We start from the raw sequence: 23,920 nt of genomic DNA, 5'->3' as shown, positions 1-23,920 counted from the left end.
TAGAAAAGGAAAGACAGGTGGTAGAGATAGGCAAGAAGAGAGACAGAAAGTGACAGAAATAGAGATGAGGAAGGAAACTGTAAAACAGAGGAGAGATGAAGAGAAAGAGAGGGAAGAAAGTCAGAGCTGGAAAGAAAGAGAGCGTACAAGGGTGGGGTAGTGATAGGAAATAGAGAAGATCTGTGCAGAGAGATGGACAGAGGGAGGTAGAGAAACAGGATGGTAGAGAAAGAACTGGTCCAGAGGCAGAGCTGTAAAGCCATTGGGAGAGCTGTCTAAACCAATGACATAATTAGGGGCACATAATGGTATTATATGCATATGTGTGTGTGTGTGTGTGTGTGTGTGTGTGTGTGTGTGTATGCACCACAGGTACTTTGTTCTTCTGTTGACGGGCACTTAGGTTGCTTCCGTGCTTGGCTGTTCTAAACAGTGAACATAGGGGTGCAGGTATCTCTTAGTGTTTTTGTTTTCTATGGATTAACACTCAGAAGTAGAATTGTTGGATCATGTGGTAGTTTCATTTTTAACTTCTTGGGGAAACTTCCATACCATTTTTCATAGCGATTACACCAATTTACATCCCCACCAACAGTGCACAAGGCGGGCTCCTCCCCAGGAGGAGGGGAGGAGGATCAGCCTGGGATCAGCCTGGTGGTCTTTAAGAGAGATCCTCCCTGACTTCTCTGCCTGTCACTTCTGCTCGGAATCCCAGTCTAGCTCACTGACCGGGCAGGATGCGGGCCACAGCGCTGCTTCTGGTTGTCCTGGCTCCCGGTAAGTGTGTTGCCTGGATGCTCCTGGAATTTTTTCTGTTTTTTTGTGGCAAGAGGTCGGGGGAGGTGGGGAGAGGGTTGTACTAAGAAATTGGTGCTTCCTCTTCCTCATTATTTTTTGTTGCTTTTCCCATTGCAGTCATGCAGGTATCTTCCAACTTCAAGTTAATCACTAGTGGGACTGGGGAGACTGCTTCGTTCACCTGTGATCTTACACAAGGGGCCACCTATATCCACTTGTACAAACATGAGGAGGGGACGGCCCCCCGACGCCTTCTCTACTTCGACAGCTACAACTCAAAGCCTGTGCTTGAATCTGGAATCAGTGGAGAAAAATACCATGTTTATAAGCGCACAGAAAGGCGCTATGCATTTGCAATCCTAAATCTGAAAGAAAGTGATTCTGGCATATACTACTGTGTCATCTGGAATAAGCACGTTGGTTCAGACTTCCTGTACCCTGCACTGGAAATTTTGCTTGTGGCTGCGAATCACAGCCCTGATATCAGCAGCTTCTTCACTTCCTCCCCAATTTCTTTTTACTCTGAACAAAGAAAAACTCTGAATGCAATGCCCATGAATCAAACTTTATATTCCACGGCCACCTTCTCCCTCCCCACAATAGCCATAGTTTTTCCTAAAAACAGACCTCCATCTCCAGTCTGTAGGCAAGCAGTCTGGCAGGCAGCATATTCTCAGCTCTCCCAGAAGCTGGTAGAGTTTATATTATTTTCTATTTAGGAAAGACAGAGAACCTAGGATTATCTGTTAGGGGAGATATTTAGGAGAGGAAAATGGAAAGGCTAGATAATACTGAACCATTCACCTGATGATTTTCCAGAGAAAATGGCTGGGAACGGGCATCTTTATTATCCAGGAGTGTGAAGAATGAGAAATAATGGAATGAAAACTCGGACTTCTTGAACCTCAAGCTGTTATCCAACTTATCTTTTGGACAAACTTATATTTCTCTTACATAATCAGCTAGGGCATGGTTGACCTAGTGAAAGTGTAGGGGGAAAAGTGATTGTTTTAGGTGGTGGTGGTTGGTGGTTTAGTCGCTAAGTCGTGTCCAACTCTTGAGACCCCTTGGACTGTAGCTTGCCAGGCTCCTCTGTCCACAGCAAGAATTCTCCAGGCAAGAATATTGGAGTGGGTTGCCATTTCCTTCTCCAGGGAATCTTCCAGAGCCAGGAATTGAACTCAGGTTTCCTGCATCATTGCAGGTAGATTCTTTACCAACTGAGCTACGAGGGAAGCCCCATTGTTGTATTCTACTTATACCCTCTGTTGAAGTTCAGCCCACAGCCAGAACTGTCTTAAACAAGTAAAGCCAAAGCTGCTTTCTACCTCCACTCCCTACCATTAACAAGGCCAAGTGCCAAACTAGAATGAGACTTATCAGATCATAATTTTCTCAAAAATTAAAATTAAAGAACACTTCAGGTGGACAAATCAATGAATGGTATATATTTTAATTGAAAAGTCATATAGCCGAGGATTGTGGATGCCTTATTGGGCTAGGTTTCAGGAAGCAAAATTAATATTGAAATACAGAAATGCTAGCTGACGTGTATATGGTCTTCTGTGTACTGGTTCCTCCAAATTTGTACCAGTGTCTGAGCTTCTAGAACAGTGTTTCTCAAACTGTGGTCCATGCACCACCTGCATCAGAAGCGCCTGAATTGGAATAAAAGTGCTTGTTCTGGGTGGCACTCAACACAGTGAATCAGAATCATGGAATGAAGGCTGAAAATGTGCATTTTTTGTTAGGCTCCTGCTGATTCTTCTTCAGATTGATTTGTAAGTCTTGCTGCACCACCACAGGAATGCCTACTAGAACAGTATTCATGGTCTTATCCCCAACCCCAAAGCCCCATCAGTCTTGTTGCATAACGGGTGCTGCTGCTCTTCAGGTCATCACATTTCTCCATCAGAATCTCTCAATCAAAAAAAAAAAAAAAACAGCCTCACACCACAAGTCAAAGCTTCTTAGTTCTGTGACTGCAGACAGCAAGGAATTGGACAGTAAATGCACTGCCTTTAGCTTGCTCTACTGTATCAGCAACCACATACTATAACTATTTGCAGCTTTAGGAAAGCCTGAAGCATAAATATATCTTCATTTATACTTTTCCAATGGTGTTAAGACTTTGTTCTGCACATTTGATTCCTTGATCCACTTTAATTTGAATTTTTGTGTATGGGCATAAGGTAGCAATATGAATGTGTAGATCCAATTTCTCCCCCAATTACTGACTAATGCATTATTATATCACTGCTTTTCTTTGCATTTTGTGATAACTACTTTTCCATGTACTCACAGAACCCTTATGATCTCTCCCTCAGTTTCCATTCTCTGTCTCTGCTTATACAGGTCAGTTTCTCTAAGGACACAGCTAGAGGTAGAGACACCGTGTATGTACAAGAAAAAAAAGCATGTGTAGGATAAGCAGTATGCTATATGCAACCCGTGTGTGACTGAAGAAATCAGAGGAAAGCAAAAATACTTGAAGACAATGAAAACAGGAAAACACCATAAAAAATCTGAGGTTTACAGCAAAAGCTGTTCTAAGAGAGAAGTTTATAGTGATACAAGCCTGCCTCAAGAGACAAGAAAAACCTTAAGCAAACAACCTAATCTTACACCTAAAAGAATTGGAAAAAAGAACAAATAAAACCAAGGGTAAATGAAAGAGAATAAAAATCAGAGCAAAGTAAAATAGACTAAAATCATCAAGGGAGAGATCAATACACTAAGAGCTGGTTATTTGAAAATACAAACAAATGGTAAACCTTTAGCCAAACTCATCAGGAAAAAAGAAGAGAGAGAGAGAACTCAAAGATACAAAATTAGACATGAAATTAGAAGAAGTTAACAGCTGATACCACCAAAATATAAACGGCAATAACTCATTACTACAAATAATTACTCAGTACCTGGCAAGAAAATAGACTGTCTAGAAGAAATGGATACATTCCTAGAAATGTTGTAAAAAGTACAGGTTCTCCAGCAAGAATATAAAAACGGGGGGGGGGGGGGGGGAAATCTCTTCAGCAAGTGGTGCTGGGAAAGTTAGACAGCTGCACATAAACCAATGAAGTCAGAACACACTCTCACACCACACACAAAAATAAACTCATAGTGGCTTAAAGATTTAAACATAAAACATGACACCATAACTGTCCTAGAAGAGAGCATAGGCAAAACAATCTCTGACATAACTCATACCAATATTTTCTTAGGTCAGTCTACAAAGGCAATAGAAATAAAAACAAAAATAAACAAATGGGACCTAGACAAACTTACAAGCTTTTTCATGTCAAAATAAACCATAAAAAAAATAAAAGACAACCAATAGAATTAGAGAAACTATTTACAAATGATGTCATGACAAGGGCTTAATTTCCAAACTATGTGAAAGATCACACAACAATAACAAAAAACATACAACCCAGAGGCAAAGTGAGTTGAATACTTTAATAGACATTTCCCCAAAGAAGACATACAGATGGCCAGTAGGCACATGAAAAGATGCCCAACATCACTAATTATTAGAGAAATGCAAATCAAATCTACGACAAGGTGCAACTTCATACCAGTCAGAATGGCTATCATTAAAATGTCTACAAATAACAAATGCTGGAAGGGTGTGAAGAAAAGGGAATCTTAATACACTGTCAGTGGGAATGTAAAGTGGTGCAACCACTATGAAAAACAGTATGGAGGTTTCTCAGAAAATCAAAAATAGAATTACCGTACGACCTAGCAACCCCACTCCAGGGCATATACCAGGACAAAACAGTCATTCGAATAGGTACATGCACCCCTATATTCATAGAAGCACTGTTCACAACAACCAGAACATGGAAACAGCCTAAATATCCATTGACAGATGAATGGAAAAGGAAGAAGTGGTATGTATTTATAATGGAATATTACTTAGCCATAAAAAGAAAAAAACACTGCTATTTGCAGCAACATGGATACAACTAGAGATTATCATATTGAGTGAAGTAAGTCAGAAAAAGAAAGACAAATACCATATGATATTACTTATATGTGGAATCTAAAATATGACACAAATAAATCTATGAAACAGAAACAGACTCATAGACATAGAGATCAGACTTGAGGTTGCCGACAGGGGGAAGAGGAGAAGAGGGATGAACTAGGAATTTGGAGTTGGTAGATGTAAACTATTACACTTAGAATGGATAAACAACAAGATCCTACTGTATTGCACAAGGAACTACATCTAATATCCTGGGATGAATCATAATGGAAAACACTGTTGAAAAAAAAAAGAACGCATTTATGTGTAAAACCGAGTCACTTTGCTATACAGCAGAGATTGGCACAAACTGTAAATCAACTACACTTCAACTTAAAAAAGAGAGAAAAAATTCTCCAAATTTCTCCATCTTAAAAATTAAACATTAAATAAAGTTGTCTCCTGTCCTCTTCACATTCCAAGCTTTTCTGCCCATGGACCCAGTTAGTCTCCTACTCATAGCTTAGTCAGTAAAGAATCTTCCTGCAATGCAGGAGACTCAGGTTTGATTCCTGGGTCAGGAGGATCCCCTGGAGAAGGAAATGGCAACCCACTCCAGTATTCTTGCCTGGAGAATCCCATGGACAGAGGAACCTCGTGTGCTATAGTCCACGGGGTCGCAAGAGTCGGACCCGACTGAGTGACTTTCATTCATTGTTCTTTATAACTCACACTTTTAGATGCCTTTTAATACAAACCTAACTTTTATAGTGTTTGATAAAGAGCTATTTTTTCTTCCAACATACAATTAATAGTTCATAACTAATTTTAAGACAATCTATCATTTCCCCACAATTAAAAATGCCTTAATTATATTTTTATATTAATATATGCTTGGAGGATTCATGTTTTATTCATGTTTCAGTATTCTTACTCAATTATCATGTTACATCAGTAACTTTGCAATAAGGGTTAAGAGCTGCCATGCCAAATTAGTTATTAAAAATCATTATTTTTAATAAAATTTTTTAAATTATTTCATACTTACTCTTTATATCAATTTAAAGTAAATATAACTAGCTCACCCCCAATCTTTACAACAAGGAACAAAAAAATAAAATGTTACCTTAAGTCTCATTGGAATTAGTCTATTTATACACATGATTTTAAGAAGAGTTTGCATGTTTATGACATTGAGCTTTTCTTTCATGAATATGATATATCTCTCCATTTATGCAGGTTTAATTTTATGCCCTTTAGTAAAACCTTATATTCTTTCTTCTTATTGTTCTTATATTTAATAAAACTTAATAATTGCATAACTTCTTAGTTACTCTTTTGCATTTTATTGCTTAAATCTTTCACGCATTTTGAAAAACAGACAATTCCTAAAGCTCCCGATAATTCTGCTCATGATCTTGGAATAAGGAAAATCAGAGGACAAGTTTTCAGAAAGGAACTGAGGGGACATCATTCATGGCTACAATAGTGGCAAAGGGTATATGACAGCCCCAAGTACTAACAACTTAGAATTCTCCATTTTTTTGTGTGGACATTCTGTGGATCATGAGATCTTATTTCCCCAACCAGAGATTGAGCCCAGTAAAAGCAGTAAAAGTGCAGAGTCCTAACCACTGTACTGCCAGGAAATTCCCATTAACTCTCAATTTAAAAAAAAAAAAGAAAAACTATCTAAATATAATTGGCATCTGAATCTCTCATCCCCTCCCATTGTGTTGGAACTGTGAGCTGAGCTCCTGTGAATGGACAGTTGCCCAACATGACCTCCTCTTCCTTTCATCCTTGGGGCAGAGGAACTGATTGCTCACGGGACTTAGACCATGAACAAGTGCATCTGGAGTAGACATGGGGATAGTAAGAGCCTGTCCTGTCTGGTCCTGGCAGATGGACATCTCATCTGTGCTCAGAGGAGTACTCAGCTGCTTCTGGCAATTTCTTTCCCCCTGCCCCAAGATGAGTGGCTTGAAATTACAGAATATCCACCAAGAAACTTCTTTTGACTATCAGAGAAATGGATATTGTTTTCAAGTTTTAGTTTAAAGAAAGTATGATTTCAATGGAGAGAGAATTCTGAAAATTTCTTCCTTTATCCTAGGAAAAATAATATTAAATAAGTCATCACAGGACTTATTTTCTCATTTCCCTTTACCTTGGTAAAGAATTGTGTTGCCCAATGAATGGAGAGCTTTGTTCACATTTCTCAAGTACACGTGTGATGGCTGATGGGATATTTGCATTTGTAGTTACTGAAGGTATTCCTCCTTTTAGCAATACATTCCCACATCGCTGAACAGCCCTGGTGTTTGTGAGAAGAGAATGGCCTTTCAATCAATGCAAACTCTGAGCAGTTTCAACAGAACTAAACACCTGGAAATAAAAAAGAGTCTTGATTCTTTGAATACCATTCCTAGAAATTTAGAAAATCAGGTGGTTAACCAGTTGGTGCCAGTGATGTGGTCTTTTCCTGTTTTTATACTTATCATTTTTTATCAGCGTTTTCTGTGATTACTACTCCTTGGGAAGCAGATATTTGAGTCCATTTATCTGAGGAAAGTGGCTTCCCCAGTGGATCCCTGAGTCGGGAAGATTCCCTGGAGAAGGAAATGGCAATCCACTCCACTATTCTTCCCTGGGAAATCTCATGGCTGGCTACAGTCCAAGGGGTTGCAAAGGAGTCGGACACATCCTAGCGACTAAATAATAACAACAAATCTGAGGAAAACGTATAAAACATTGGATGCTGTGAAACTTATATCCAAGGACTTCCAAAAGAATTCAGAAGATCAAACTGCCAGTATGAGGTTTTTTGACTTCTAGTCACTTTATAAAGGTAAAAGAAGGCTGGATTATTGTAGGAGCTTTTACCATTGTGACAGCTCAGGCTGGAAGAAGATATTTGGAGAAGGAGCTATCATCATAGTAACTCCTCCTGGTAAGTATCATTTTTCTATTTTTACTGTAGTCATAAAATACTGTTAGATGCTTTGTAGAAACAACTTGGGGTCTCCCTAATCTGGCTGCCACATTCCTGGTCTCAGCATCTAAATAGTAGTTTTACAGCTATTGGTCACTCTATATGGAAACTAAACCACTGTTTAGTTTATTCTGTTTATTCTTGTCCCTGCTTGTAAGCAGTTGAAATTTGTGTTCTAGGAAACATACACAAAATAGACTCAGGCTAGATAGTACAGTATTCTGAAGACCATGTCTGTCTTATTGCTTCATTTATCTTTCTATATTCTAACATAAATAGCATATTATATCATCACATTGGTATAAGTTATTAGTTCGAGTTCCTTTTCTTTTAAGCAGTCTATTAAGTGAGAAACACTTTTCTTACTATCTCTTCTCTATATTTTGAGATAAAATACTGTGCTCCTGAATCCCCTGCAAAACCAGTATTACTGATTTTCATCTCATCCCTAAGAGCAGTGGAAGAAAATTCTTTCAGTAAATGATTACACAACATTGATAAATCTCACTTCTTATTACTCTAGCCTCTTAGAGGGAGGCTGAGATTATCTGAAATGCAAAGTATCTCATCTCTTGTGAAATTGTCTGGACACGGACCAGTTTGTGAGCTCAATGAGCCATTTCAGCTCCAAAGTTCACGAAAGTGTCTTCATGGCTGGGCATTCTCCTTTGCTCTTTCATTCTCTCAGCAAATATTTATTGAGGACAGTTTCTGTGCTGGGAGCTGCAGACAGAAGGGTGAACAAGACACAGAACGAGTCTCAACACCAAACAACTTCTATTCTAGTGGAAGCATTCTAGATTTTGGTTTAATTGAGACCTGTCTTCTATGGGCCATGGCTGCAGAAGTAGGACATCTTGGATTGTTGAGCTTGGTGTAATAGTTATTGCTTATAAAAAGCATACCTTTTGTTTGGTGGAAGATTTTGATAAAATGGCCTCAAACCATGCCATTAAAGAGAATTTTAATAGTTAATATTTACTGAAGGATAGACACCATGATATGGAGTTTCAATGCCTTATACTTTCCTCACCAGTAATCCTTTCATTCCCATTTTATAGATAAAGAAACTGAGGTTTAGAGAAGTTTAGTTACTTGCCTAAAGTCACATGACTAGCTACTGTGGCAAAGTTTGGGAACCAGTAGAGATTTGTCAAAGTAAGAGGACTGGATTATTATGTGATATTTGAAACATCAAGTCATGTTTTTATATCCTGAATATTTACCCTTCTGTAGCCTGACCTGGATTCTGTAACTATTAGTAATAGCTCATACTTTGTATTGCTACTCACATGTGAAAACAATGCTCTTGCTTTTTAATCATAGCACTGAAACGACATCTCTTTCCCTCTGAAAGATCATGTAAGTCACATGAATGTGCATTTATTAAACATTCAGAATATGTGTCAGTTCTGTCTCAATCCAAAAGAAGTGAATTAAAAACAAGAAATAAGAAAGCAAGAAAAAATTTAGTGGAATAGATACCCCATATTAACTGACTAAAATAGCACACCAAATTTTCAAGTATGTTTTCCCACCACAAAATTAGAAAGAAGAACTTCAATGTGGGAGTCTTTAGTGGGAAAATGAAGTAAAAAGGGGACATTGCCTTCAATATCCAGTTTACAAAATGGAAGAAATGGTCTTCAAACAAATATGCTTATACTCCCAATGCATCAATGCGACCGGCACCAAAATGTAATGTCATTCATGAATGGTGACCCTCAGCTGATAAGATGAGGCAGGCAGTGAAGCGATCCAACTTAACAACGGAGGATTTGAGTGCCAGGCATCCTGCCATTTTTGTGGTCATTTGTCCTAAGGCCCATACCTGGAGCTGCAAGCTGAACTTTGGGCATGAACTGGATAGAAGTCAATTTGAAGCTGAAATTTCTGGTAAAATCTTGAGATGCCCATAGATTGTGCTATTGTTGGGGAAAAGCCATTTGTTGTGGACAACAGAAGTGAAGTTCCATATACTGGCTGTATACATTAGACTTTAGACAATGTTCCCTTTGATTTTGTTCACCCTGGAAATGCAGCAAATACGACAAAATAAATGACTGCCTATTATCTGGGTGTGTGAAGAGCTGTGATACGGGCTTGGAGAATCCCAGACATGTCAAAACACAGAGGAATGCAAACAAGTCATCAATTGCTATGGATCTATTTGTAAACCCCAGATACTGAATTCCCATCAGATAGGCAAGATTTGCTCCCATGATATTAAAATGTCATATTGGACCACACAATTTTCACAAATAAAAATGCTAATAATAATGTCAACAATAACATAGTAATGTTTATAATCTCTTACCTCTATATAATTTTTATTCAAATGACTTTTCAGATCTTGTTTCATTTTAAGCTCACCAAAACACTAATAAGGATGTTCACTTGACTTAACAGTAGCACCGTCATTTTAAAACAAATAAGGTACCCAAGGCATTAGTTTACTTTATTTGCTCAACCACAGAGCTTGTTAGGAGCAAAATGAACTAGGACCAGAATCTTAGTGTCTGGAATTCTAAGTCATCATAGTTCTACTAGAATTTGAAGAAATCAGAGAAGCCAATTAGTCTAATGTTTTTGATACGACTTGAATCACTGTGGAGTAGTTACATAAAAAACTTCAATGTTGGAGCAAAACTCATTGTCACAGGTAGGTATCAGAAGAATATAATTTTTTTTCAAGGTAATAGAGGGAAGGTAAAAAACAATTAAATAGGAATAATATTTAGCAAAAATGGGAATGTGAATGCGAATTAAATGTAGAGATTTAGGAGAGATTTTACAACAAATTCACATTGTAAAGGAAAGCATAGACAACATTGTACAAATATTGTAATAGAATTTGGCTTCGTGTCTGTGTGGACTTCTATAAAGGGCTCATGTATAATGTACATAATTATCATGAAAGTATTTGGCCCGGGGTTGAAGTTCGTCATTACAGGTAAGTTTTATGAGTTAACATGTCTCCTTTTCTGATGCTGAAGGGGGTGTTTCCAAAGAAAGTGGGCTTTGGAGTCAGGCTGACCTAGAACTTCCGATCCACCACTAACTGCATATGTGAACATGGAAGTTATTCTCTGGACTCAGTCTCCTAATCTGTAAGATAGTATAACAGTATTATCCAGCAGGGGTTGTATGAGAATTAAATGAGATAGTGTGAGGAACTATTTAGCACATTGTCTAATGCATCGGTATTTGTTTCTGGATAAGCCCGTGGACAGAGGAGCCAGGTGGGCTACACTCCATGGGGTCACAAAGAATTGGACATGACTCCGCACCATATGTTTTGTTGGCTAACACGTCATACATATTGGATTGGTGTTTATTCAAATGTAAAGGGAAAATTGCACCCAAGAGGGAGAGTGTTGGCAGCCAAATTATTGATGAATTGAAATTCTTCGGAGGATGCAGCTGTACTGTTAACTCCTCAAATGGAAAGCTATCTTATGGTTCCCTCACACACATAAAATAGAATTGGAAGGTAGCTGTCTCTCTTTACCAGACTTTGGTTTACATGGAAAGAAAAAAATGAGATTAAAATATGTTTATTTTTTATATGTCCTGCCGTTCTATGTGCTTTAAATCTTAATCCTTTAATTTAATTGATGTCATTTCTAACAACAACATTTATTGGCTCTAAAACATATAACCAGTAAGCTTGGGCTTCATGCTCATACTTATCAGAAAAAAGTTTTAATTTATAAAGAAAATGATCAAGAAGTTAAGTCAGTTAAATATAGATAGAAATCTCATGAATTAAAAATTCTTATTTAAGTATGAAAGAGCCCCAATTATTTAGTTTATAAAAGAAAAATGAGAGGGAAAAAAGAGGGAAGACCTAAATCACTATCAACAAACTATATGGTTGGAGAAATACACAGTGTCTTGCTTTTATAATGTATAAAATACTACTTGTACTAAAAGCAAGATGTATAAAATTAAAATAGCACATTACAACCCAACTTCATTTACAGCATGAGTGAAAAATCAACACTGTCTGCTTACTGATTTAGCAGAAAAACCTGGAACTTTGCTGCACAGGCAGACGTTCTCAAGAATTTTCTTTCCTTCTCAGATGAGAAGTCCAGTTTCTCCCTTCTTAAGGTATTTCCTCATGAAGGACTTTCCCAGTGGTCCAATGATTAAGACCACCTTCCAATGCAGGTGGCGCAGGTTCGATCCCTTGTCAGGAAATATACTTTATGCAGCTGGTGAAAAAAGGAAAATAGTGGCAGTAAAGCAGTTCAGCAGCCTTAGGGGGCAAATTCAAATTATAGGGAAAACGCCGAGAGCCAGAATCTTGTGTATTATTACTCAAGCTGAAACTTCAGTTGAAACTCCAAAATAAAATGTGCTTTTGGTGAGCATTTTATGAATTTAGGAAAATTCTAAGTAGATTACTTGATAAGTTTAGTATAAGAGCCTTTCTGAAAATACATTTTTTTACATGAAAGTATAGTTAGTTCACAATGTTGGGTAAGTTTCAGGTATACACCAAAGTGATTCAGTTTTTTGTGTGTGCGTATTATTTTTCAGGTTCTCTTCCATTAAAGATTATTACAAGATATTTAACATACCTCTCTGTTCTACATAGTAGGTTCTTATTGTTTATCTGTTTTATATACAGTAGTGTGTATCTGCTAATCCCAAATTAGGAGTTTGTGATTAATAATACATTTTTAATAGAAGTTTTGGAAATACTGTTATACAATCAAGGCACTGTAAATAACATGCTGCTCTACTCCAAAATCTGGAGTGGTTCAGGTATAAAATGGAGAGGTTATATGAAATTAGAAATAAAGAGAATCTCATCACTTCAGAATTGGCCATGGGATCCACATCTGGAGCTCAAAGTTCAACTTCATAGTATACATGTCAAGTACACATGGGTGTTGATTCCCATTCTCAAAAGTAACTATATTATTTTGTAAAACTGATAAATTTTCTCTGGGTATTTATTTTTATGGTTCATTTCAGAATCAGTTAAATGAAGACTGAGATTCCACAGAGCTGCAGAATATGAGAATGTGTTATTTGAACAAAGAGAGCACAAATTGCAAAACACAGGATGGGAAAGGGAAGTAGGATAGAAGCCAGCAAAAATTGTACCAGTACAGAAACCATCAGTTACCCAGTTGCCCCCACCATCCCTATTCCCGCCACCTACCCATCCACTTCAAAACAGGCTCCAGTATTATAGAACAAAAGAGATTTTTTAAAAAATTAATTGGGGACTTCCCTGGCAGTCCAGTGATTGGGACTCCTCATTTCTGCTGTAGGAGGCATGGATTCAACAGTAAACATGTTCATGAATATTGGAAGTCTTGATGTGGGGTATTTATATGGGATATTTAAAAGTCATAATCCCATGGACAGAGGAGACAGGCAGGCTATAGTCATTAGGTCATAAAAAGTCGGACCTGACTGAAGCGACTTGGCACGCACACAAGATGCACCCCATCTCTGCATATGGAGAACAAATGAAGGTCAAGGTATAATCCAGTTCTGCTACTTAACAGCTGTGACTTTGGGCAAGTTCCGTGAAGACTTGAACTTCTCTTGCCATTGAAAATAAAACAGTACTAAGCACCTGGATGAAAGGCCACAGTGAGCAGTAGCCTCTTGTTATTTTACTACTCACTAGGTTTTTCCAAGCCACAGCATGTTGGTGTTTCTTTAACCATTCTTCTTAATTACTATTCCATATTCCCTTACAGAGAGAAACCTTGCTGCAGACACTTCCCCCAAGCCCACTATTTTTCTTCCTTCAATTGCTGAAATCAACCATGATAATGCTGGAACATATCTTTGTCTCCTGGAGAAATTTTTCCCTGATGTTATTACAGTTTCTTGGAAAGTAAAAAATAGCAACAGAGTTCTGCCATCCCAGCAGAGAAATACCATGAAGACCAAAGACACATACATGAAGTTGAGCTGGCTGACCGTGACCAAAAACTCTATGGATAAACAACATGTATGTGTTGTCAAACACATGAAAAATATAGGAGGAATTGATCAAGAGATTATTTTTCCTTCAATAAAAGAAGGTAAGTGCTTACTTCTTTCAGAGCTTACTGAAAAAAGACCTCATTGAGGGCATAAAATGGCTTATCAGAACCAAATCTGTATGAACAAGAACACATCCAAGGAGAAAAAGGATAAATAAAACAACCATTGTTACTTTGTTTTCCTCCATCCAATAGTCCATTATCTTTTTTAAAAAATTTCTACTTGTATGACTGTCTTTTTATTTTTTTTTTTACTTTATTCATGTCAGTTTCTATCAAGTCACAGAACTATAAATGTGATTTGGCCTGTTTTTCCATATCTGGAACTTTCTATATCTGGAATTGCACTGAAGTGTTGAGCTCTTATAATAAAAAAAAGAAAGGTCATTGATAAGAATAATTAAGATATCTAGAAAAGAAGATGCTTTTAGTGTCTATAGTAGTGGAATTATATTGTTTATAGGTTAATTTCTCTTTATTTCCGTGGCTTATTTTACAAGGTACTTTCCACAGGCCCTGTCTCACTTAATCTCCCACGATGATCCTTTGAATGCTGGCTCTGCCAACACTGGTACCACTGGTACAACTCTCTGCCAGTCACTTTCTGTCTGATCCTTATTTCCTCTTTGCAACATGGAATCCTCCAAAATACAACCCACTCAGTGTCACTGGAGGATTAAAGAAGATAATACATGTAAAGTACTTAAGCAAGTTATAGTCACTCTCTGGCTACTAGCCTCATTAAAACTGTTTTCATTATGCCCACAAACACCACAAATGCAGAAAATCAGGGGATGTGCATGATTTGGAAAGGTGTGGCTGCTTTCCTTTGCTTAGACAGCAAGTTTGCCTGAGCCAGACTTTCAAATGTGGGATTTCCTTGGTGGACTCTTGGACTGGATGAATTAGACTGGGTAGCAACTCTTCACCTCGGCAGTGAGTGCTGACCATGCAGAGTAGCCACATTTTCTGATGATTTGTCTTTGCAACAAGTATTTCTCAAACACCTACTTTGTAGCAAACACAGCACTAGGAGCTATGAATACTGAAGAAAGACAAGATGCCCTTGGGTAACACCCTCCAGTGATGGTAGAAAGAAAAATGTAGCCTTCATGAACTTCAACATTTTCATGTGTAGAAAATCATATATGAGTTAAAACTATGAATTACATAGAATCAGACCAACTATTTTTGGAATTGTAGGGCTCATGTTTTTAATTACTGTCTCTCTGTCAGCAGGTTTTATATGTGTATATATACACATGTATATATATATGTATTGCACATACATATACATTACAATATACACACACGTATAAACACATGTGCATGCATGCAAAGTTGCTTCAGTCGTGTCCAAATCTTTGCAACCCCTGGACTGTAGCCCAGCAGGCTTCTCTGTCCATGGGATTCTCCAGGCAAGAATATCAGAGTGGGTTGCTGTGCCCTCCTCCAGGGGATCTTCCCAACCCAGGCACTGAAGCTGTGTCTCCTGTGACTCCTGCACTGCCGGTGGATTCTTTACTGCTGAAACATGCTCACAGAATCGAATAATGGGCACAGATAATTCACTAATACTTTTTCTCATTTCTTGTAGTTGTCTCCGCAGTTGTCCCTACTACTGAGCCTCCTACTACTGAGCCTCCTACTACTGAGCCCCCTACTACTGAGCCCCTTACTACTGAGCCCCCTACTACTGAGCCCCCTACTACTGAGCCTCCTACTACTGAGCCCCCTACTACTGAGCCCCCTACTACTGAGCCCCTTACTACTGAGCCCCCTACTACTGAGCCCCCTACTACTGAGCCTCCTACTACTGAGCCCCCTACTACTGAGCCCCCTACTACTGGGCCCCCTACTACTGAGCCCCCTACTACTGAGCCTCCTACTACTGAGCCTCCAGATGATTGTTTGACCGATGAAAGTGGTAAGTTTTTGTACAGATTTGCCTTTATGTCATGCTTTAGTCTTTCTTTCTTCCTGATCTATTTATCTTTTGAACTTCTCTGGTTTAAAGTGGAAAAGATCAATTATCTGAAATTGTGGGGCTCATCATTGTTAGAGTTTTACTGATCATCTCTACTGTCATCTGTCAATAGATTATATACATATATGTATTATATATACACTGACACCATATTATACATATATATGCATGCACTGTAAAATAATGGGTGTGGACAATTGATTAATACTTGCTTCCTTTGCTTTTAGAAGCTACAGGTACTGGTTCTAAAAAAGCTTGTCTGAAAGATAAAAGTGGTAAGTTTTGCTTATGTTTGCCTTTAAGACATCCTATAGCACTTTTTCCCCTCCTGATCAACTACGTTTCTAAAAAATGTCATTTATTTTTAAATGTAACAAAGAAACAAAAAAAAAGAAGAAAAAAAAGAAAAAAAAATAAATAAATGTAACAAAGATGACTATTTTGAATGATGCAATTCAAAAAATAGGTAAAATTTTTTTAAAATGATACAAAAAAAGGTACAATTCACAAAGAAAATAGACATCATGAACAGTTAGACACCTAACAACAAAGAAACAAAGATACCTAAAGCAATAATCAGAAGAAATACAAGGGAAAAGAAAAAAGCACATCATCATAATGAGACATATTAACATTTCTCTGAGAATATTTTATCAAGCACAGAAAAAATAAAGATGGGAGTATCTTGAATGATGTCATTAATAATTTAAATATAATAGATTTCTATTTATATTAATCTTATATCCTATACAAATATATTTAACATTTTGTATCTCATACATTGTTGTTAGATATCCATAGGCCATTTAGAAAAACTGACGAAAAGATAAACATTACCAAACTTCTAAAGGTAAAATTTTTTTTGTCATTCAGTTATACACATATAGTACGTTTGAAATTATTTTCTGTTATAGGTTATTACAAGATAGTGACTGTAGCTCCTTGTGCTAAATAGTAAACATTTGTTTCTTGTTGCATATCTATTTTTTTAAGTTAGAAATCTAGCATTCTATTCAAACTAAGTCAAACAAATGAAATCAAAATGTCATAATTCAGATTGGCTGGGCAGATGAACACATGTGCATGTATGCACCTCCATTTACCATGTCACTCTGCTTGACCCCCCAAACTGTATGTAATTATTTTATATTGTTAGGTTAATCATGTTCCCATTATGGCTTGCAGTTGTAATTATCTTTGATTTTTTGTTTGGCTATTTGTTGTGATAAGCATCTTTCACTATTGTGATTATGAAATGGCAACCCACTCCAGTGTTCTTTCCCAGAAAATCCTATGGACGGAGGAAGCTGGCAGGCTATAGTCCATGGGGTCGTGAAGAGTCAGACGCAACTGAGTGACTAACACTAACATTAACTATTACTCATTTAATACCGTTGTATTGTGACTGGTCAACAGGAAAATAGTAGAATTCTATATCACCAAAACTACCATTTAATAGAAAAATCTGTAATCACTTTTTAAAATCCAGATGCGTATTAGAATTATCTTGGAATTTTTTGAAAAATACAAATGCCCAGGTATTGCTTTTTTTTTTGCCAGAGCTCCAGATATGTTTCTAATAAGCAACTATGTTTAAAAACAACTGGACTATATAAGGATCTTTTCTTTTATCTAGTTTGTTTCACTTTTTAAATTTCATATTCAGTGCTCCCATTTCATTTAGTTTATGTTTTCCAATTTCTCCATCTCTTCTTGGTTTTTTTTAATGTTCTTATCAAGCCTTTATTAAGCATAGTAGAAAAGTTATTGTATACATATATATAAATAATATGTATAATACATATATTTTAGAAAGCATGAATTTTTACCTGATCAATTACCTCCTGAACTTCCTTGGTTAATGTTAAGAAAAAGTCAATTATTCCTGAAAGTATGGTGTTCAAACATTTAATCAGAGTATCTCTTCTGTCTGTGTTAGCAGATCTTCTATTATATACACATGCATATTAACACACACATAGTTAATCACATATGTGCCACTGTCTAATAATGTATATGAATGATTGACAATACATTTGATTAATGCCTGCTCTCCTTCCTTCTAGAAGTCACTGCTGATACTAATTCTACAAAATCGTGTCTGGAAGGTGAAAGCAGTAAGTTTTGTCTTTGCCTTTGTGTCATGTCAGAGTACTTTATTCCCTCTGGGTAAACTTAACTTTTGAACTTCCTTGGTTTAAGGTAGAAAAAACAAAATGTCTGGATATTGCAGAATAGACTGCATATTTTAAGTAAATCCATCATTCCTGAAGAGTCATCTTAACACATTAAATGCTGGTTTTGGTGTAAGATAACTCTAAATGAGAGGATGCACTGATAGGCTCCCAAATTATTTCAACAGTGGGCTTCACTCAGTTGTGTAGATTTTGTTTGTAATAACTGGAGAAACTTGATATCAAGTTGCTTCTAGACTTTTTTCAAGTTTTAGCCCTTGCTGGTAACTAATACATGAACTGACACTTGCTGAGACCTTGATATAGACAAGGCGTTGTGCTGTATCTTATGTGCATATTTTGTTTATTCATCATAACACTCCTATGAGGTGGTGCAACATTTTCCTGTAATTTTTCAATGAGGGCCACGAGCCAAAATTACTTAAATCCCTTGTAGCAAGCAACACAGCTAGATCTGAGGACACTTACTCAGTTCTAGTTCTCTATTCCATCTCTAAGATGTAGAGCAAGAAACCTAAAACCGAGGCTCTGAGACAGGGTGGACCCATGGGCAGGGGATAAGTGCATGAATTTCTGACTATCACAGACAGGACGTTAACCCCAGTTCTTTTAGTATTAGTTGCACAAACGTGGGTACATTACTTCTATTTCTAGGCAATAGTGCCCTCTTCTGTCAGTAGGGAACAATTGCACCCAACTCTGTTACTACAAAGATTGTCCATGTGGAATGTCTCCAAAGGGTATCCATTTAGCTGGCGCAGGATCAGTACTAGTTGGTGGCCCCTTCTCCCTACACGAAGGTTCTCAGTGAATTTGGAAGCACTGGCAATGGTCCTGCCGATCCCTCCTCCATTCCCAGTGTGTCAGGGGGCCCAGAACTCAGCTAACACCTGACCTGACTCAGGGCCATGAGTTATGAGCATGTCCGCTCCTGAGATCCTTTCCACACCACATGCTAGTGATTCTCGAGTTCTGACCCCATGAAGGTAAAGCATAGAAAAGGGAAACTTATACAGGAAGAAACTCAGCCTTGTGGTCCATTTAGTAGCAAGTCAGGCCCAGTATCATTGTTAATTGCTTCTTGACATCATGTATTTCTTGCAAAACTTCATAGAAGATTAAGTGCAATTATCCTATAACATCAAGGGCATGAGGTTAGATATCTAAGAAAGACAGGTGACTGAGGCATGAGCTCCTAAGGTTTCGGGGATTTTGGACTAACCACTCTCATCCATTTTGTACAAAGTTCTCTTTACTAAAACCTTCCTCCCACCTCACTATGTCACAACCAGATTTCCCTGGTTTATCCCCTTCATAGGAATCACATTGGTGCACAACATGTAATGGCTCAGATGCTTCCACATCAGCAATTCAACTTGCTATTTATGCTTAACTTTGATGTCTGGGATATTTATTGCACATGCAGATGCAGGACTACAGAGCAGCTAAGAATACCTTGGCTCAGATTCAGGTTGCTGGGATTGAAATATGATTTCTGGTTCTTTCTAAATGTGTGGCACCAAGAAAATTATTTCTCTCTGTCCTTAGTTTACTGGTAAAAGGGGGTTGAAAGTGATAACCTCATAGGTTATTTGAAACCTTAAATAAGATTAGAATTTTGCATGCAAAGCTCTCAGAATAAGTGTTTGGCATTTGGTTAGGGGTTAACAAACATCTTCTGTTATTATTACTCAGAGATATGATGGGACAAAAAATGCAAAATGCTATTTATCACAAATGTTTCTCCCATTTGGACTCATTCTTTAAAAACACAACCTTGCTTTTTAATATTTTGAAAGGTTCTGTTGCATTTAGTTGAGGGTGTTGATCGACTTGAATTGTCAACTAGATTCCGAGTTGTTCTGATGGTGGTGGAGCTCGTGGTGGTTGCATCTGTTTTCTTTGGGTTTGGCGGTACAGGGGTGCCACTTGTTTGCAGATCACCAGAAATAAATCGTTGTGACCACTTCCGTGAATATGTCCTCTCCTCTCAAAAGAACACTTGAAACTAACCAAAATGACTGCTCCTAGGTACCCTGGAGCTGCAGCTCATAAACACCTCTGCCTATTACACCTACCTCTTACTCCTTCTCATAAGCACAGTCTACTTTGTCATCATCACGTCCCGTGTGTTTAGGAGAACAGGCATCTGCTGTGATGGGAAGATCTCGTGACAAAGAGGGCTACCGAGAGGTCAACGTTCCTTCATCATCTCCAGTCCCAGAAATTCTCTGCTTGCTTTCTGTTTTGAGTGAGCTCAGTTCAGATGTGTATTTATCTGTGACGTCATCATTGTCCCGCCCCCAAGTCCTTTCAACTCCTGAGGCACACCATGGGCAGCTCCCTGTCTCCTCCCCCCGCCCCTCCACCCAGACCACGGCCCTGCCCCTCCCTGTCACACACCCTGGAGAAGTCAGCTCTGCTGCTCGAATTCTGTACTCAGATTTTCATAACATGCACAATAAATGAAAAAGAATCACAAGTCCCCTTTTGTCTGTGTACTTTAATTTCATGAAATCTAACCAAGGTGAGCTATCAAATTCAGCGCTGATTGTAATAATGGACAACACCACATTTCTAGGTCTTTCACTGAGATGGTGGTTATGGTGCTTTCTCTGGGGCACCGGCTCCAAGAGGACCGGGGGAGCCGGTCCAAGAGGAGCCAAACAAAGGCGCCCACGTTCCTTCTGTTTCAGAGTCACCAGATGCAGAATCATTGGTTTGGGGCATTCAGATAGAGACAGTATAACACAGCATGACTTGCACTGCGTGTGCTCAGACCTGTGCTAGGGTCTCACAAGCCTGACAACAGGTGTGATCTCAGACAACTCTTTGAGCTCTCTGTCATCGTTTCCTCATCTGTGTAATGGAGTTACAGAGCCCTGTCTCCTGGAGTGTGAGGATCAGATGAGTCCATGATGCCTGGTCCATGCAAGTTCTCAACAACAATAGTATCTACTGTCAGCAGCTCTACTGTAGGAACAATCGATTCCACACATAGACAAATGCACTGAGATTCATTTCTAAGCTTACTTCCCTGCAAAGAGATTAGATGTAGGTGTAACAGAGATTCAGTCTCTACCGTTCATCAGGTAATCCCACTAACCATTTAAGAACCCCTAGAAGAAGCAACAGTTAAAGGTCACAGTTTATAGGTTGGAGAGGTTAGTTTGTCTCTTCATGGTCACTATTTTGTAAATAAGAGTCATTCAGGTTTTTCTGAACCTGGAGCTCACATTTTGTAATCTAGTATTACATGGCTTTCCCTTGATTCACTTTCTGCTGGGAAAAAACAAGCTACAACAGGACAAAACACACACTGCTTCTTTACTAAAGGCTTCCTCCAAGGATTTGGAGAGAATTTTCTTAAGAATTTGTGATTGTATCTTTTTCTTACGTATGTACACTGATCTCAACATATCTACTCCCTTGATTATCAACATGGTGGAAATCCTGCCTTATTCTATGTGTGTGGTTTTACAGCTTCTTTTTCTTTTCTGCTGAAATATTTGCTCATGTCTTTCAACCATTTTTCCTATTGAGTAATAATACTAATAAACAGGACACTCATATGTGTTTCTGTGTATTTCTCTAAGTACAGACATAAAACAAAAAGTTAAATTCATGATAAAAGGAAGAAAAGATAAGTTAGTGTACATTTTTTATTTTCTCTAATGAATCCTTTTAAAGGAAATTTTTTATGCATTAGAATTGAAACGGTCTTATTTAAAATTGGAAAATCTTTTTGTTTCTTTGTTTATAATCGGCTTCAGTGTGTATGAAACAAGTTCTTAGGAAACTAAACAAAGGTTCCCACTTGAAAACAAAAAGAGACCAACCAGAAAAAAATGGTGGTTTAGTTGCTAAGTCTTGTCCAACTCTTGCAACCCCATGGACCGTAGCCTGCCGGGCTCCTCCGTCCACGGGATTCTCCAGGCAAGAATACTGGAGGGGGTTGCTATTTCCGTCTCCAGGGAATCTTCCCACCCCAGGAATCGAACCTGGCTCTCCTACATTGCAGGCAGATTCTTTACCGACTGAGCTATGAGGGAAGCCCTTAGATAGATCCCTTGGTTCCTGTTAATTTGACCAGTACTCTTTAGGTAAAAGACATTGCCCTCATTTTAGAGATTTGGAAATATTTATTCATTGGGAAGAAATAATGTAGTAAGTACAGAAGCCAAGAGGGGAAACCTGCCTTGGCTATTGTACAAACTGCTGTGACGAGCTTTAGGGTGCAAGTATCTTTTCAAATCATGGTTTTCTCCGGATATAACCCATGAGTGGGATTGCTGGATCATACAGTAGTTTTATTGCAACATGGATGGATCTGGAGATTATCATACCAAGTGAGGTAAATCAGACAGAGAAAGACAAATATTGTATGACAAAACACTTACATATGGAATGTAAAAAAAAAAAAAGTGATACAAATAAGCTTATATTTAAAAAAAAGAATAGATTCACAGACTTATAAAACAGTTTTATGGTTACCAAAGGGGAAAAGTTGGGGGAGGGATATATTAGGAGTTTAGGATTAACATATACAAACTGCTAAATATAAAACAGATGATCAACAAGGACCTACTGCATAGCACAAAGAACTCTACTCAATATTCTGTGATAACTTATATGAGAAAAGAATCTGAAGAAGAATGGATATATGTATATGCATAACTGAATCACTTTGCTGTACCCCTGAAACTAACACAGCAGTGTAAATCAACTATACACTACTATAAAATAAAGATTAAATTTTAAAAAGGAAGCAATAAACATTTTAAAAAGGGGAAATTTGCAAAACTCTGAAAAGTTTCGTGCAGCTGATTTCCCTGCCAGGACCATACTGGACAGCGCCTCCTGGGGTTTCCTACTTTCTTCCCCTCTGGCCCTGGGCTGCCCTGGCCTGGGAGGTGTAGAGAGGGGAGGGCAGTGGGGGTGGGGGGGACAGCCTGAGTGGCAGCAAGAGGGCGCTGGTGTGGCTGATGGGGTTTCATTCTCTCAGGCTTCAATTTTGTTCACATGCTCAAAACCACATTTTGGTTGATTTGTGGAAACCATTTAAGATGCCCATCAGCAGATGAATGGATAAGGAAGCTGTGGTACATATACACCATGGAATATTACTCAGCCGTTAAAAAGAATTCATTTGAACCAGTTCTAATGAGATGGATGAAACTGGAGCCCATTATACAGAGTGAAGTAAGCCAGAAAGATAAAGAACATTACAGCATGCTAACACATATATATGGAATTTAGAAAGATGGTAACGACAACCCTATATGCAAAACAGAAAAAGAGACACAGAAGTACAGAACAGACTTTTGAACTCTGTGGGAGAAGGTGAGGGTGGGATGTTTCGAAAGAACAGCATGTATATTATCTATGGTGAAACAGATCACCAGCCCAGGTGGGATGCATGAGACAAGTGCTCGGGCCTGGTGCACTGGGAAGACCCAGAGGAATCAGGTGGAGAGGGAGGTGGGAGGGGGGATCAGGATGGGGAATACGTATAAATCTATGGCTGATTCATATCAATGTATGACAAAACCCACTGAAAAAAAATAAATAAATAAAGGAAGAAAAAAAAAAAAAATAAAGTCAAACAGGCCCTACTGGTTGAGACTGTGCAAGGGGTAGCTGAGGTGTCAAAAAAAATATAAGCACAGTTAAACCACAACCCACTTTGCTCACTTTCAAAAGGTCACAGCTAATGGAAGAGAAGATCTCTCTACCCAGGCATGTAATTGCTTTCCATGTGGGTCATGGTTCCCCATTATGGAAGTATATGCAAGTGCACACTCAGGTGTTTCAGTCGTGTCTGACTCTTTGCCACTCTACGGACTGCAGCCTGCCAGGCTCCTCTGTCCATGGGGATTCTCCAGGCAAGAATACTGGAGTGGGTTGCCAAGCCCTCCTCCAGGGGATCTTCCTGACTCAGGGATCGAACCC

General features: G+C 38.3%; 1 protein-coding gene across 2 annotated transcripts; it reads left to right on the top strand.

Moving 5' to 3' along the window:
- Positions 1-441: 441 nt before the first annotated feature.
- LOC133072245 (salivary glue protein Sgs-4-like) lies at positions 442-20,453 on the top strand. Of its 2 annotated transcripts, XM_061165288.1 has the most exons (8): positions 442-777; positions 916-1,210; positions 10,385-10,428; positions 13,496-13,825; positions 15,384-15,713; positions 16,001-16,048; positions 17,840-17,890; positions 20,000-20,274. In XM_061165288.1, the coding sequence occupies exons 1-8, from the start codon at positions 738-740 to the stop codon at positions 20,140-20,142; spliced, it is 1,281 nt and encodes a 426-aa protein (XP_061021271.1). In that variant the 5' UTR covers positions 442-737; the 3' UTR covers positions 20,143-20,274. The 2 variants fall into 2 exon arrangements, with proteins under 2 accessions (XP_061021271.1, XP_061021269.1); XM_061165286.1 differs by lacking the exons at positions 442-777; positions 916-1,210 and having other exon boundaries at positions 10,335-10,428; positions 20,106-20,453.
- Positions 20,454-23,920: the final 3,467 nt, after the last annotated feature.

This window comes from Dama dama, chromosome 18, assembly GCF_033118175.1.
Source record: "Dama dama isolate Ldn47 chromosome 18, ASM3311817v1, whole genome shotgun sequence".
Lineage (NCBI taxonomy): Eukaryota > Metazoa > Chordata > Mammalia > Artiodactyla > Cervidae > Dama > Dama dama.
This window is presented reverse-complemented; position numbering and strand designations above follow the sequence as displayed.

What these genes read in the sequence shown, in the direction of transcription:
- LOC133072245 (XM_061165288.1), top strand. Translation starts at nt 738, where the DNA reads ATGCGGGCCACAGCGCTGCTTCTGGTTGTCCTGGCTCCCG. An exon ending in AGCAAAACTCATTGTCACAG is followed by an intron (nt 10,429 to 13,495) that starts GTAGGTATCAGA and finishes ATTCCCTTACAG; the next exon opens with AGAGAAACCTTGCTGCAGAC. An exon ending in TTTTCCTTCAATAAAAGAAG is followed by an intron (nt 13,826 to 15,383) that starts GTAAGTGCTTAC and finishes CATTTCTTGTAG; the next exon opens with TTGTCTCCGCAGTTGTCCCT.